At 53.3% G+C, this 14,053-nt stretch overlaps 2 protein-coding genes across 3 annotated transcripts; one reads left to right on the top strand and one right to left on the bottom strand.

The window, feature by feature from the left end:
- Window positions 1-506: 506 nt before the first annotated feature.
- Window positions 507-8,835, top strand: SLC51B (solute carrier family 51 subunit beta). Its single transcript, XM_027793918.2, has 7 exons — window positions 507-707; window positions 1,763-1,828; window positions 4,306-4,406; window positions 5,556-5,930; window positions 6,233-6,376; window positions 7,247-7,337; window positions 8,161-8,835. The coding sequence occupies exons 3-7, from the start codon at window positions 4,367-4,369 to the stop codon at window positions 8,375-8,377; spliced, it is 867 nt and encodes a 288-aa protein (XP_027649719.1). The 5' UTR covers window positions 507-707; window positions 1,763-1,828; window positions 4,306-4,366; the 3' UTR covers window positions 8,378-8,835.
- On the bottom strand, window positions 8,624-13,990 carry RASL12 (RAS like family 12). Of its 2 annotated transcripts, none has more exons than XM_055789870.1 (6): window positions 13,716-13,990; window positions 12,678-12,794; window positions 12,515-12,571; window positions 11,320-11,393; window positions 11,036-11,226; window positions 8,624-10,206 (listed from the first exon to the last, which is right to left on the bottom strand). In XM_055789870.1, the coding sequence occupies exons 2-6, from the start codon at window positions 12,784-12,786 to the stop codon at window positions 9,822-9,824; spliced, it is 816 nt and encodes a 271-aa protein (XP_055645845.1). In that variant the 5' UTR covers window positions 12,787-12,794; window positions 13,716-13,990; the 3' UTR covers window positions 8,624-9,821. The 2 variants fall into 2 exon arrangements, with proteins under 2 accessions (XP_055645845.1, XP_027649735.2); XM_027793934.2 differs by lacking the exon at window positions 13,716-13,990 and adding an exon at window positions 13,110-13,330.
- Between the last annotated feature and the right edge of the window lie 63 nt (window positions 13,991-14,053).

The raw sequence follows: 14,053 nt of genomic DNA, 5'->3' as shown, positions 1-14,053 counted from the left end.
CTCCATCCATGGATCAGCTAGTTCAGGGAGGAGGAATTCTTTCCAAATGTGGCTGGCACAAAAAGGCAGCACATCAGTCTTGTGACACTGCAAAGCCTCTTAGCAGTCTATTCACTTGGCCAGCTGTTGTCAGTACCTGTAAAAAAGGGATGGCAGAATCTCTGATGAGTGCTTTGTGCTTTGCCTGCAAAGTCAATTGCTCTTGTGAGGTGCTCTCAGAGCCTTAGAATAACAATTAAAAAAAAAAAGGGGGGGGGCTAATATTTGCTTTATCAGTACATGCTTCCTTTTTGCAACAAGGAGCGAGCCAGGCAGAGTGAACGTTATCGTTTATGTTAATCCCAGAGTAACTTATTACTGTCATTCTGTTTGGTGTGCTCTGTTAATACTGATTGTGCCAATAGCTTGAGCAAATAAGCGGGACGTTCCTACAGCTCATACTTTGCAGAAAGGTCATTCACCTCATACCGTAATCGACCCACTAAGGAGGTGTGTTTTTTTCAGGGGCTGGAGTGAACTTCACCTGTTGGACTAGCATTCACACATGACTCAGGAGCAGAATGAATCACAGCTCATAGCATACCAAAATAGGAGGAAAGGCAACTTTGTCACCATAGTAAGGGGCTGACGAGAGCTCGGAGGAGATGTCTTCAGACAGCAGGGCTTGAAGAAATGTAGCTTCCTCTGCTGGGAACTGCATGTTTCTGGTGAGTTAGCGGAGATTAACGGACATTCCTGCTGCGCTAGCTGGTGGGTTAATTTATAGCTATCTGTAAAGAAAGGCTTATTTATTTATTTCCGTTAGAAAGCTGGAATTCTGGGAAATTTTAAGTGAAGGCTATGTCATTTGTTTAAGGAGAGAGTGAATGGCAAGTAAGAAGCAGGCTGGGGTAACTCCTGCATGTAAACAGTCTGGAAAGCAATCAAAGGAAAAGATTTAATACAACTCAGATTTGTTCATTAACTTTTAACTTTACAAAGATTAAAAAATAGTACAGACTGCTTTTGTACTTTAGTATTTTAAATATTAATTGTTTTTCTTGTGTTCCTCAATTGAACTGAGTCCTTAATGTACCTGTATAAACCAATCCATCCATTTGTATCTTCATGGTGTGCCATTGTGTATCTTCTGTCAATCTCAAAGACTGGGCATCCCACTTCTGTAATGTATTTGGAATAACTGACACATTTCAACTCAATCAGTTAAGGTAACCACCAGAGACAGAGTCTGGATGACAAGAGGACACTATTTTACAAAGACTGGATGTTGTAGGTGCATCGTCCTGTATTGTGTAGTGAATATGGAGTAGGCAGTCCAGAGGGACATTATCATTTTAACAGAAGCTGTACTTGATGGTCTTCCCAGAAAACTTTTTTCCCCATCTTTACTTGTATCAATACAGTATCTCAAGACTTCTCATTTGCAGAGTGAGGGCAACATCTGGCTTAGTAAGCAACTGTGAGTATTAGACCTGATAAAAACCAACATACAGGGCACATGGTGGTTTCACAGCACCACGTGCTGTGCCCTGGCTGGAAAGAGTCCACATGCTGCTGGTTACATGTGTGCTCCCACACAGGACAGGCCCCTTGCTGGGTTATGCCAACTTGGAGCACCGATCCCTCAGCTCTGCCTTGTGTGTGTGATGGGTCTCAGATCTCCAAGGGCTTCCATAGTGAGGAAGGATTTTACCATTTAAGTGCCATGATCAATATGTCGAGCAAAAAGCAATCACTTGCCATTTTTCTATATTTTCTTGAGATTTCATTGGATGCCACCAACGATCACAGATCCTGGTTTTGAACAGGAGGATTTGAGACAGCACTGGTGAGTGACTCTTTGTTTCTGAAGTACATGCAGCATACAAGTTGTGCAGCTTTTGATATGAATATCCCATTTGCAAAAAGAAAGAAATGAAAATTTTTTTCAGATGAAAATAACACTGGTAAAATGTTTCCTTTGAAGATGCTGGCCTCCTTTCCATACAAGCATAAAATGCATGAGCTTTCTCTCATTTGAGCTTCCCATGTTGTACCCAAGCTGGGAAGCAACCTCAGAAGGGTCTTAGGTGTCTTCAGAGGGTAGGAGACCAAAGTCTAAGAGTTGTCAAAGGCCTGGATCTAAGGGCTGACCCCCATCCAACAGCAGCCAGAGTGACTGCTGAGATGTGTGGCTGGGAGAGCAACAGAGAAGACATCACCCACACTCTCTCAGCTTGTTTGGTGGAGCAGCGCTCACCCATGCTGGGATGTGGGCAGTGGGGCAGAGCAGCTGTGTGGGGGAAGCTGGAGGAGATGTCTTTAAAAATCTTTTAGGCTGGAAGATCCAAACTCTCCAGAGCATGTTCAGCCCAACTGTGGGACTCAGTGTTTCCTTACTGGGGAAACTGGTGGTACAGGCAGTGTTCTGGACCTGCTCAGGCTCTCTACTGGGGTAGATACACTGGCCTAAGAACACTGTTTTGTAGCTTTGATGAATGAAACTTCCAAACCAGTTTGATGTAGATGTAGAAGATCTTTAAAATAACAGGAGTTTCCCTTAAACTCTTTTACCTAAATTTCCTGTTAATGCATGGTAAATATCCACTCTGCTACTGTATTTTACCTGAGAAGATCCAGCTTCCTGCATCTGGGGGAGATTTGGTGGTCACTGCTTTATAAAGTACTGAAGTACTTCTAGCAGCTTTCTAGCACCCCTGCTGTGCATGGCAGCTTTGGTGTGGACACCAGGAGGTGGCCCACAAGTTATGAAACACCTTAGGAGAAAATCAGCAACATGCATGTCAAATATTCCTGTTTGAGCAAATGATTAGACAGAAGCCTTGCACAGCAAGATTTAACACATTCACTTCTTATTAGGGTGTAGCAGACTTATAACTTGATTTCATCGGCACCAAGACTTTATTTCCTCCTTTCTGAGGAGTGATCCATGTGAATAAGCTAAAGGTTACCTGGTCGGTAAGGTAATTGGCATACCCAACTGCAGGGAGTAGCTTTAGCCATATTTTCTGAAGTACAGAGCCAAAGTGGATCATGTATTTGAGAGTCTCATCCTCAAAGAACTGCTAACAAGTGGTTTTCTGGCAGCAGGGAGCAAGCCTGAATGCCTAGTTGGCTATAAAATGTGAACTTTGAATTATGAAGACATTGAGAAGGGGGGGGGGGGGGGGAAGCGGAAATAGTAGCAATCATTAGGTCTATAACCAGTAGGACAAGTGCTTCCCAGAGGAGTCAGCAGCAGCATTGTTGACACAACCGGCATGTTGGAACGTGCTTGTGAGTGATTTCCAGCGAACAGTTTCAGACAGTGTCAGGCGATGCTACCAAGGCAGGTAAAAGTTGAGAGTATCAGTCATAAAAGTCTTAAGTCCTCACATAATAAGTAATGGCCTGTGGGGCCAGCATGTCTGAGGGACACAGACGTTGTGTCATTCACCTGCGAGTGGGTGACGATTCAGGTGAGGCCGGTGAGCAGAGGCAGAGCAGTGGGCTGGGGAGAGCCACCTAACCATCTCAAAGTAACTCACAGTGGACAGATGGGAACCTTCTGCTTAGGTCAGGTCCCTCCAAAGGAGGCTGAAGAACTGAATTGGACAAACAGCCATAAAAGCCAGATTGATGCCACTGACAAATAAGAGACTAAAGGTCAAGGAGGAGCTTTCTGCTTCCCTGAGGGGTGGGAGATACCTTTGCCTCAACGACAAGCTGGCTTTTCCTCCTGTTTGGGCTGAGCCCTTCATCATCTCCACACCCTTATTCTGCCATACAAGGATTGGTAGCAGGTAGTCACAGAGTATGTATTCCTTAAGGACTGTGGTGGGGGAGCAAGGAGGGAAGCAGCAAGGTTAGTTGGGGAGAGGCTGGCTTGCAGCAGCTAGGCTCACATCTGCACAGGGTCACCTAGGCAAGGCTTCCAGCCCCAGGCAGCAGACCCTGTGCCAGACCCACTCTGCTGTCACCTCAGTGGCTCCCAGGATGTCTGCACCCTGTCCTGGCAGCTCAGACTCATGTTCACAGAAGAAAACAGATGCCACAGCTGCAGCGGTACATCAGGTCCCCTCTCTGAGTACAAAGCTGGAGCAGAGAAGGGAATTGAGTTGTTTAAAAGATCATCGCTTCCACTTGTGGTTTTGCCTCCATTCAGCTGCTGTAGACACCAGAGCAGAAACGTGCTGGCCTGCTGTCTCCAGTCCCTCTCAGTAATAACTCGTGTAACTTTCAGTGCTCCTAGTGATAAAACCAGTGGCACTGTGCTAGCAAAGGATGCTTTGAGGTTATCCCTTACCTCTCATCTCTCTTTTCCAGGCACTTGTGCACTGAAGAAATACTGGTGAAGACGTGATCCATCCCAGCTGCACATACAAATATGAAGTTCTTCTGGATAATCTCATTTTTGCTGCTGCAAGGTAGAGTCTTGGCTTAGAGGATAATGGTGTTGGTGAAGCAGGTCACACATGCTGAGTCTGTGCCTCTTCACAGGCTCTGACCCACACCAGGCTCAGCAGGGGATACAGCAAGACATTGTCTGCAAGGCAGGTTCATGGGAGCTAGATGTGCAAGAGTTTACATCATTGTTGTATGACCTTATGAACACCTCACTGGCTGAGGGAAAACACATACAGATAGCATTATGGCAAAGACATGCATTCAAGACCTAAACTTTTTGGGAATATGGTTTCTTCCTCTCCTGGGACCCATTTTCCTCAGTATATAGCACTCTCAACCATGGGGAAAGTTTCACCCTAAGACTGTGCTTCCAGCACTGTTGCCATCTTTTTGACACCAAGGAAGACACCTGACTTATGGGGATTTGGGTTTTTTTAAACCCAATATCAATGTCTGTTGGGCCTCTCCACACCAATGCTGTGCACAGGGATGTTTCAGCTGACGCTTTAAGGTTAGACAACCAAACTAGAAATACCTGAGCCCCAAAACCTTCCCCTGTGGTTCCCCAGAAACAGAGACATTGGAGACAGTGTCTAGTTTCATCCAGCTGGAGCAGGACATCAGCATGTCTGTTCCCAGAGGGAAAGCAGAAGCCAGCAGTGAGGCCCACCAAAGGGTCTGAGCCTTTGCCTCTTCGAACAAACCAGGAGAGCAGCCTCCCACCTCCCGTGAACAGCAGAAGGGGCTAAGCGTGGGTCAGGCTGTGTGGCGCTGTGAGCTGACAGCTGCCAGCCCACCAAGGGACCTAGCAGAGCTCAAGTCTAGGAGAGGAGCTCACCATCTTTTTCTGGGGAACAGATACAGATACAGCTTCAGCCGGAGCTCAGCACCAGTTGCAAGGATGGTCTAACTGGGCTTCCCAGAACCCACCCAAAAGGATGTGCTTGAGCCATGTTTGCTGAGAGGTGTGGGTTAGGGAAAGCTACAAGCCCAGCAGCCCTGGCAAAGAGCAGCTGGACTGCAGGCAGTTTGCCTCTTGAATGCCTTTTGCCCTGCGTTGATTTCCCAGTGCCAGAGCTCAGTGTCATTCCCATCTGCCCTATACACTTGGTATGCATATATGTCCCATCCTTACGGGGTGACCATCTCATATGCTCGTTTCTTTGCAGGCACTGAAGCTTTTCTGATGAAAAACGCTAACGTCAAGCTGTGTTTACAAGCCAGCCCAATGAATGGGAATGTATTGCTGGAGGACTGTAATCCAGAGTCAGATTTCCAGGACTGGTCTTGGCAAGGCGATTCTTTGATGAATCATGGCACGCAGAGCTGCCTCTCTGTGGTTGGGGCTGACAGAGTGCAGACAAGTTTCTGCGACAGCGCAGACTACATGAGCTGGGACTGCTCGAATTCGCTGCTCTCTCCTGTGGGCAGCAGCCAGGGCTACCTGGTGGCAAAGAGGAAAGGAGTCACTCTCAACAATGTGAGAGGCCTTAAGGCCCAATGGCAAGATGTTGCAGACAGGAGCGTGTGTGAGGAGAAACCAGGTAAATGCTACGCACCCTGGGACTAGTGGTACATGCACACACACCGCTGGGGAATGCAGAAAGGCACAGTCAGTGCCCTGGGGTCTTTCCAGCCCTGGGTGCCCCACCATAACGGCATCTGCAGTGTGAGGCAGAAATGCTTTCCACTTCTCAGTGCATGAGATAAGGCTGTGCCCTCACGGCTGCATTCTGCCTGCTTGGAGAGATGTGCTGGGCAGCCCTGGAGCCGAGGAGAAGGCCATTTCTAGCCTGAAGTATTGCAGCGAGTGACCATTTGATCTTTCTGCTCTTTTCCTCCACAGCCAAGGCAGAGCAAGACAGCTACTTCTTTGCAGCCCTTGCCAGCACACACATGTATGACCACACAGCAGGGAATGTGACTCTTGCACTGGGTATAGATCAAGAAGAGCTGGAGGAGCTGCTCTGGTTCTTCCGCAGAGAAGACCGTAAGTCCTGTTGATGTTCCTGGGTTGAGAGTTGAAATAGAGGTATGCGGTCCTTGGCTGTTAACCCTCCTGCCTAATGGACATGATGGAGGGAATTACCCAAGGAGGTGATTTACCCCAGATACATAAACCCTCAGTCTTGCCTCCAGAAGAAGCAGGCCACAGGTGAAGGCAGGCACGAGGCTTTGCTGAGATAGCATCTCCTCTCAGAGAGGGATTCAGCCTCTTTCCAGGCATAGCCTGCCAAGAGAGCAAAGGTCTGGGATGACCAGTGATTTTGGCAGGGTGGAGGGAGCAGATTGATATGAGCAGGTCAGTGCCACGATGATCAACTTCAAAGCCACAAAAATCAAGGACAGAGCATCGGCTGCCCTCTGTGCTGCGCACCCCAGCTGGTGTTCAAAGGCAAAGTCTACCTGCCTGGGTGTGGCAGCAGTGAGAAGGGCTGCAGAGGGGCGGAGGGGGGGGGGGGGGGCCTTTCTAGCAGTTCTCATGGTGGGATGCTGCAGCTCTCAGCCTTGTTCCCACCCTCGGGCACAGCCGCTCACAGCTCTCGGGCAAGGTTGAAAAGCCATGCGTGGCAGCTGGCGTCAGCGTGAGCCATACAGAGCCCAAGGCAGGGGGCTGTGAGCAGCAGAAAGGAGTTGTGCAAGTCGCCTGCCCAGGGAGGGAGGGTCACCTGAGGTTATCCCAAAAAATGTGACATGGGTGCTCTGCTCTGAGTGTGGAGCTGGATACCAGTGCCTCTGCCCTTATCCTGTGGCCCAGCCACAGCACTCTGAGCTTGGGCATCCTCAGAAAACACCTGGCTGGGTTCTGCAGGTCACACTGCTCTGCGCATGCTAATGCTGCCTCTTTGCTTTCCCCCAGCATCAACGTGGAATTACTCCATCCTCGCGCTTTCCTTTGTGGCCATGATTTTGGGTCTTGTCCTTCTGGCCATTAACATTGTGCGAAACAGGTGAGACGGGAAAATTTGGGGGTAGTTTGGTGCGTGATGGTGTGCTGAACACCCCACCCCACCCCCACCCCCAGCCCAAGCAGACAGACGTGGGTTTGGCAGGGCAGGGCAGCATGCTGAGATGTAGAGCAGGACAAGCCCTGAGTGATGGGGAAAAGAGCAAAGACAAACTCCCTTTGAACAATGCTTCGTTGTAAAACCTTGCCTGACTCCCTGCTGTCCCCATGTGTTGCCACTTCTCTGGGCCGTGGATCCTCACCAGTAGAGTATCTGCAACAGCTCTGCCCAGCCCGACAGGGCTGTTGGGAGGGAAGTGACATTAAATGTGCAGTGTGAGATGCTCTCCAGCAAGTACAGGGGCTCTGGAGGACAACTCCCCAGCCTTTCCCTGTTTGCCTTCCCACGATATTCCCCTGGGCTGTGCTGCTGCACAACAACCCTGCGGCTGAGGAGCAACTCGCGGTTTTCTACAGCATGAAAACTTACATCTGGGTCAGAGCTTTCATCTTAAAATGAGAGAAAGAGCTAAGGTTATAGTCTCTGCCATGCTGTCATTTTAGCAATGGCTTGCTGGGTGTTCCAGCCTCGCGTTGGGCGCTGTGTGTTCTCCGAGGGCAAACCCCACAGCTGCGTGTACCCAGACGCTTCAGATCACTTACACGACAGTGCAGCTGGCAGGGTTTGCACGTAAGCAGCTCACGTGTTCCCAGGGCCAAGGTGTGAGGAGGTGGATGTAACCATCGCCAGGGGTAGGAACTTGCCCCCAGGGGTGGGCCGGGCTTGCTGCTTCATGCTGCATTTCCTTTCCATGCCTTCCCTGCAGAAAAAGGAAGAGAATGTATAGAGAAGCAGTGCAAACTGCGCAGCAGGCAGAGCTGGAGGCCAAGCAAGCCCTGATGCCTGTGCAGGAATACAGCCCCGCCGAGCCGCAAAAGCAGGAGCCAGTGCCTCAGGAGCAGAGATCAGGAGAAGTGATGGTCCAGTGGAAGGACGGGACCGTCACGTCTCTGTACACAGAGAGGTCTGAGGATGCCATATAACAGCAGCTGAAGTCAAACCATTTAGGCCCTAAGGAACATATCAGGATGTCTCTATTCATAGTGATGGAGGTTTAAAAACACAGTTTAGCCTGGCGAAACGAGAGAAAAAGAAGGAAGCAGCAGAGCTGCACCAGTAGGAGTAGCTCTGGACTCGAGGCAAACCTGTGCCTCCCCCGTTTCAGCTCCTGGGTGGCTGGTCTTTACCCACAGCTCCTGGCTACCTCCAGCCTTCTCTCCTGTGCTAGCTTCACTCCCTCCCTCGGAAGCCACCTGCCTCTGCCGCAACCAGGTGGGAGACCAGCCGGGTGGGAGGTGGGAAGTGGGAGGCTCACGCTGCGGTCAGCCAGAGAATGCGCCCTCATGTCCCATCAAGAAAACAGCCACACTGAAGCGGAGGCACTTTTGTTCTTTGCAGAAATTGTCTTTATTAAAATACTTTCCAAAGTGGTTGATCGAAATCCCACATTGAATATCTCTCTATCAGTAAGGTCATATATATATATATATTTATATATATGTACAAATATACACGTGGATATTTTACTCTGCAGAGTAACTGCAACTCCAGGGAGAAGTAGAACATTTAACCTGATAGAGCAAATGAAACCACACACACAGCCCTTGGCGCTGGCTTGGGCACAGGTAGAGCCTGCTCTGCTTTGGGATTCACTTCACACCCTTCCCTGGGCACACGTAGAAGGCATGAAATAATTAAAGATCTTTTTGGAAATACAACAGTCTTTTGAACAAAGGCTTTTCAGAGTGTGTCCTTGTCAGTGGAGCCTCCTTCCTAACAAAGCCTTTGAAAAGGAACGCTATAGTGTAAAAAGGTGATTAAAAACCCAGCTATTTTGGTACGACTTACTTTGATGCATGGAAATTGGTTTCAGGACACCTGAGGCCTTTAGTTGGCTGAAACAATGTCTGCACCTTTCTTGTTCAGATTAAAGAAAGATAAGAATTCCTCTCACTCACTGCTCAGTCAGGGGAACTGGGAGACAAACGAGATGGGTGCCTCCGTGCTTGATTAGTTCCCCCTTCCTGGGCTCCCATTGCTGTGCTCCAGGCACCCAACCCTCATCCTCCCGGTGGTGCCCACAGCTCTGGCTGCTCCAGGAACTGCCCAAATCCGCCCAGAAATCTGGGCTCGCCCCCGATGCCAGTGGCAGGACAGGCTGCAAACACCACGGCAGCGCTCGGCCAGGGCGGGTGAGAACCAGGGTGGGGGCAGGCAGAGTGGTGCCACAGCCAATTTCAGGCTCTCGGCACCAAGCCTGCTTGCCAAACTGCCACCGCAGGCTTTGCCCTGGCACAGAGACCGGGGCCGCTCTCCACCAGCAGCTGCTGCAGTGCCCGTGAGTCTGTCATGGATGGTCTCAGCCCTTACAGAACCAAGAGGATGGGGGTCTCTCACCACCCCCTCCACAGCCCGCAGGGACGTGTCCTAAAATATCTTGAAGCCTTTCAGCAAGGTGAGCGTGGGAGCTTTCCTCTTGCTCTGAGCCCGTGAGGACTTGACAGTGACCAGCTTGGCCTGGGCCACCGAGGGGATCTCCTTGTAGTTGACGGTGGAGAGAGTGTTGAAGGTGCAGCTGGCCAGGCTGTGGCGGGTGGGCAGGACCACTGGCGTGGCCACCGACGGACAGGGACGCTCCTCAGTGATGAATAGTGGCTGGACAGGCAAGCTCCACTCTGCCTGGCGCCGCACCTCCCGCACGGCTTCGTGGAAGACATGCTGCACACCTACGAAGTCCTGGCATGCCGACACCTCGTAGAAGAGGCACCCAAACCTGCTTGCCAGGGACATCCCTTCGGCTGCGGGCACCTGCCTGGCGAGAGCGGAGGGGATGGGTGCAGCATCCCTTGGGGCGCTTGCAACCACCCGAAAAGGGGAGCGAGGGGTGCAGGTGGCGGGCAACAGGCCCTGCATCCCATGCCTGCTTCCCAGGGAGCACCGCGGCAGCACCAGCTCATCCCTCCTCCTGCGACAAGCGGAAGATGTGGGTCCAAAATAGTTTTGCCTTTCCCAAAATCCTGGAGCAACAGACTACGCGGGTTGCTGGGGGATCATGCAACCTCCGTGCCAGAGACGTGTGCCAGGGATTCAGGGGGCTGCATGCGATGGCAGCACACTGGGAAGCGGGGAGAAGAGGCGGCAGGTCCTGGCCGTGGGGAGGGGGAAGCCTCTGTGCTGGGAGCACAGGGGGGTTCAGCAACACACGTGACTCAAGGACCTGTGGGAGCAACACTCAGCACGGCCCCAGAGTGGCACAAAAGGCCAGAAAAACATACCGAGGACATCCAGTCCTGGCAGCAGTGACGGAGCGAGAAAGGGCTCCAGGGAGCGGGCACGTCCAGAGGGGAGCAAGGAGCTGGAGCAGGCTCAAGCCCTGCCCGGGGACGGTGACGCTGCCTTACCACGCAGCCGAAAAACATCCCGCTGAAAATACCAGTGGGCTCAAAATAAGCACATCATCCCCCAGGCAGGAGAGCAGGAACCTTGGAGATGTGGGAGGACATGGCAAATACCAATGGGGGCAGAAATAACCACAAAAAAATTTAGATTTAGGTTTTGCATCCCAGCTAGAGGGATGCGGGGGGAGGTGTCTGTGAGCTCTCCCCCACCGGGAAAAGACAGCCTTGCCGCACGCCTGGTACCTGTACTGCTCCATGTCCAGCTTGTTGCCCAACAGGAGCACAGGGCAGCGGCGCTGGCAGCCCCTCGCGTGCAGGGCGAGGACCTCCAGGTAGTGCTGGCAGCCCTCAAAGCTCTTCCTATCGTCGATGCTGTAGACGACGAGGAAGGCGCTGGCCCAGCGCAGGTAGCGCTCACAGTTCCCCGGGCCATCCTGGGGGCGAGAGGAGCAGCTGAGCTGTGATCCAGCCGCGGTCCAGCCGGGTCACACCGGGTGTTTGGCACCAGCTGTGCCCCGGTGCCTCACCTGGTCGGCAGTGTCCATCACCTTCAGCAGCACGGGCTGCTGGTCCACCAGCTCCTCTGAGGCGTAGGTGTCCTCTGCAAGGAGAAGAGTGGTTGTGAGGAAGGGCTGGGGCGTCCCACCTACGCCAAAGCCAAGCAAAGCCCTGGTTGCTTGGGACACCATGGAAAAATCTCAGCCCCTGGTGAGGAGCATCTTCCACCAATGCCTCCACCTCGCTCCTTCCTCCAACAATGCTATTTTGGGGGACTGGCAGTGCCGCTGCTGGGTAAGCCCAGCTAGGAGCAGTCATTTCCCCTCGCATGCCGCAAGTGTGGGCTCCCGCGGGACAAGGAGGGAGGGAAGGAGCCCGACGTGGCCACCACTGCGCCCAGGGCTCAGCCCTTATCTAAATGCCACGGCCCAGCGAGATAAAGCGATGAACCAGGGGTGCTTCCCAATAAATCAGGCAAAAGCAGCACCCCTTTCTTTTGGCAGGAGGCAGGCAGGGAGAGCCGCCGAGCCATTCCCCTGGGAGAAAGATGCCGTCTCCCACCCGGGTCCTAACAGATGCGTTTCGGAAAGGTTTTGACATGGGAAGATAAAACCACATTCCCAAAAAAGATCTGAGGAGGAAAGGATTTATCCTTCTTTCTTAAGAGTCAGTGAGTTATTAGAGGCTGGAGTCAGTTCCTGGACAAGGTCCATATCTCCCTAATGTCCCTGATAAATCATTCATGGCTCTTCCCTGCACACTGGAGTCAGGCCTAGGAAAATAGTTATTAATTACTTAAACGAGTGGAAAAAATAAATGCCCAGAACTGCTTGCTGCAAAGCACAGCCCCCAGTGCTGCCTGCCCTGCGGCCCCCGCTCGCTGCCCCAGCCCCTCCCCTGCCTGATGCCCCCAGGAGTGAGTAGGAGGCATGAGATGCTGCCCAAGGACCCCCAGTAATTCAGCTTTTAGTTTCTTTGTGGTGATGTGAGGAGCCGATGCCGCCCCGTGGGACATGCCCACAGAGAGAGCACTGTTTTCACCTCTGTTTTTACAGGCGGGTTTGGGTTGAATCCAGCCCTTCCCTTGTTTTTCATGTAATTTTGGGTTGGTTTTTTTTCCCCCTTAAATGCCATATTCGTGGGAAATGTGGGAGCAGGGGTGCTCCATGGGAGCTTGTGGGGGACAACTGGGGGCAAACACCAGTTTTGGAGAAAGCGACTTACCTAAGTTCGGGTCATATTCGCTTATGAACCTCTTGGTTAGAAACTTCACGGTCAGAGCTGCAGGAGGTGAAAGAAGCGGGTGAGGTGGGTGTCCCCCCCAGCACCGGCACCCAGCACCCCCCAGTGCCCGGCCATCCCCGTGGCGGCAGGGCACCCGTCTCACCTGACTTGCCAGCCCCTCGGCACCCCAGGATGGCCACATTACACTCGGCGAGGGGGCTCTGGGGCAGCCGCTCACCACCGGCTCGGGGTTTGCCAAACATCGACGACATCCTCCGACCTGCGGGAGAGAGCCGGGGGGGGACGTGGGGCACCCACTGCCATGCCGGATGGGGACCTCCTCACCGCCCCTCACCGCCTGGCTCGTGGGCTGCCCCAGCCCAGGGGAAGGGGAGACTCAGCACCACTGCGGGGGGGGGGGATCCGTTCTCCTCCATGTGCGTCCTGGAGCCAGGGCAGCCAGCATCACCATCCCACGCCGGCAGCCAGCACCCCGCTCAAGCAAAGGCAGGGACACACACACACACACGCACACGCACCCCAGCCCCCTGCCCACCCTTGGCAGCCCAGAGAGATGAGAAATGCAGCCTCCCACCTTGGCACCCGCTGACGGAGAAGCTGCCGCGCTCGCCGGGGTGCGCAGGGGCCGCGGCCGGGGCCGGGGGAGCAGCAGCCCCTGCGCTGCTGGGGCGGCCGCTGAATGAGGCAGGCGGAGGCGAGCGGCAAGGGCTGCTCGGGCCCCAGCCAAACTCCTTGTAAGGAAAGCTGCCGCGCAGGGCTGGCCACGCTGCCCCCGCCACCCCAAGGGTGGTCCCCCCGCCACGGCCCACGCCAGCCCCCCGAGCTCCTGGGGCTTGGGGCACGGACCCCCAGCCCCAAAACCCACCACGCCTCCGCTTTTGTGGCCACCTCACCGTGTCCCTAGCCCCTTGCCACGTCCCCAGCAAGCAAAAGCCTGCTCCTGCTGCCCTGGCTGAGGCCGCCGCACTCATTCTACCTCCCGCAGGCAGGAGCGGTGCCCAGGAACGATGCTGCCTGCACAGCCACCCTGCCCGCTGCTTGCCCGGCTCCCTCGGGCGCATTTAAGCACAAACACCTTCTGCTGCTGGCAGAGGCTCTGCAGGGTGAAAAAAAACCACAACCTTTTTCCTCCCCAAAGGCACAATCCCGAGGGGGAAAGGGGAGCCCGGGGAGTACTCACCGCTGCCCGCACCAAGCCATCAGCTGGCACCCAGCGGGCTCCCAGCTCGAGTAGGTGGCGGAGGCTGAAGTCAGCGTTGTCATAGCAATCACAGCCATTTGGGATGGGGCTCAGCACCCAGGACAGCAGGATACGGCCCCTGGGCTGGCCCTGAGGAGTTTCTATGGGGGCCCATAGCCGGGGCTGGGGGGTGAAGGCTGCTCCGTGGCCAGGCAGGGCTGCTGCGCCATTGGGATTATTGCCCGTTAATGCAGGCAGGATATTTTTAAACCCTCCCAAAATAGTCTGGGAGTGTGTAAGTCCCTGCAAGCCCCAGGGGTGGGAAGGATGGGGATCAC

The sequence above is a fragment of the Falco peregrinus genome, chromosome 1 (genome assembly GCF_023634155.1).
Source record: "Falco peregrinus isolate bFalPer1 chromosome 1, bFalPer1.pri, whole genome shotgun sequence".
Classification (NCBI taxonomy): Eukaryota; Metazoa; Chordata; class Aves; order Falconiformes; family Falconidae; genus Falco; species Falco peregrinus.
Note: the sequence above shows the minus strand (reverse complement) of the source record. Positions and strands in the feature narration are given on the sequence as shown.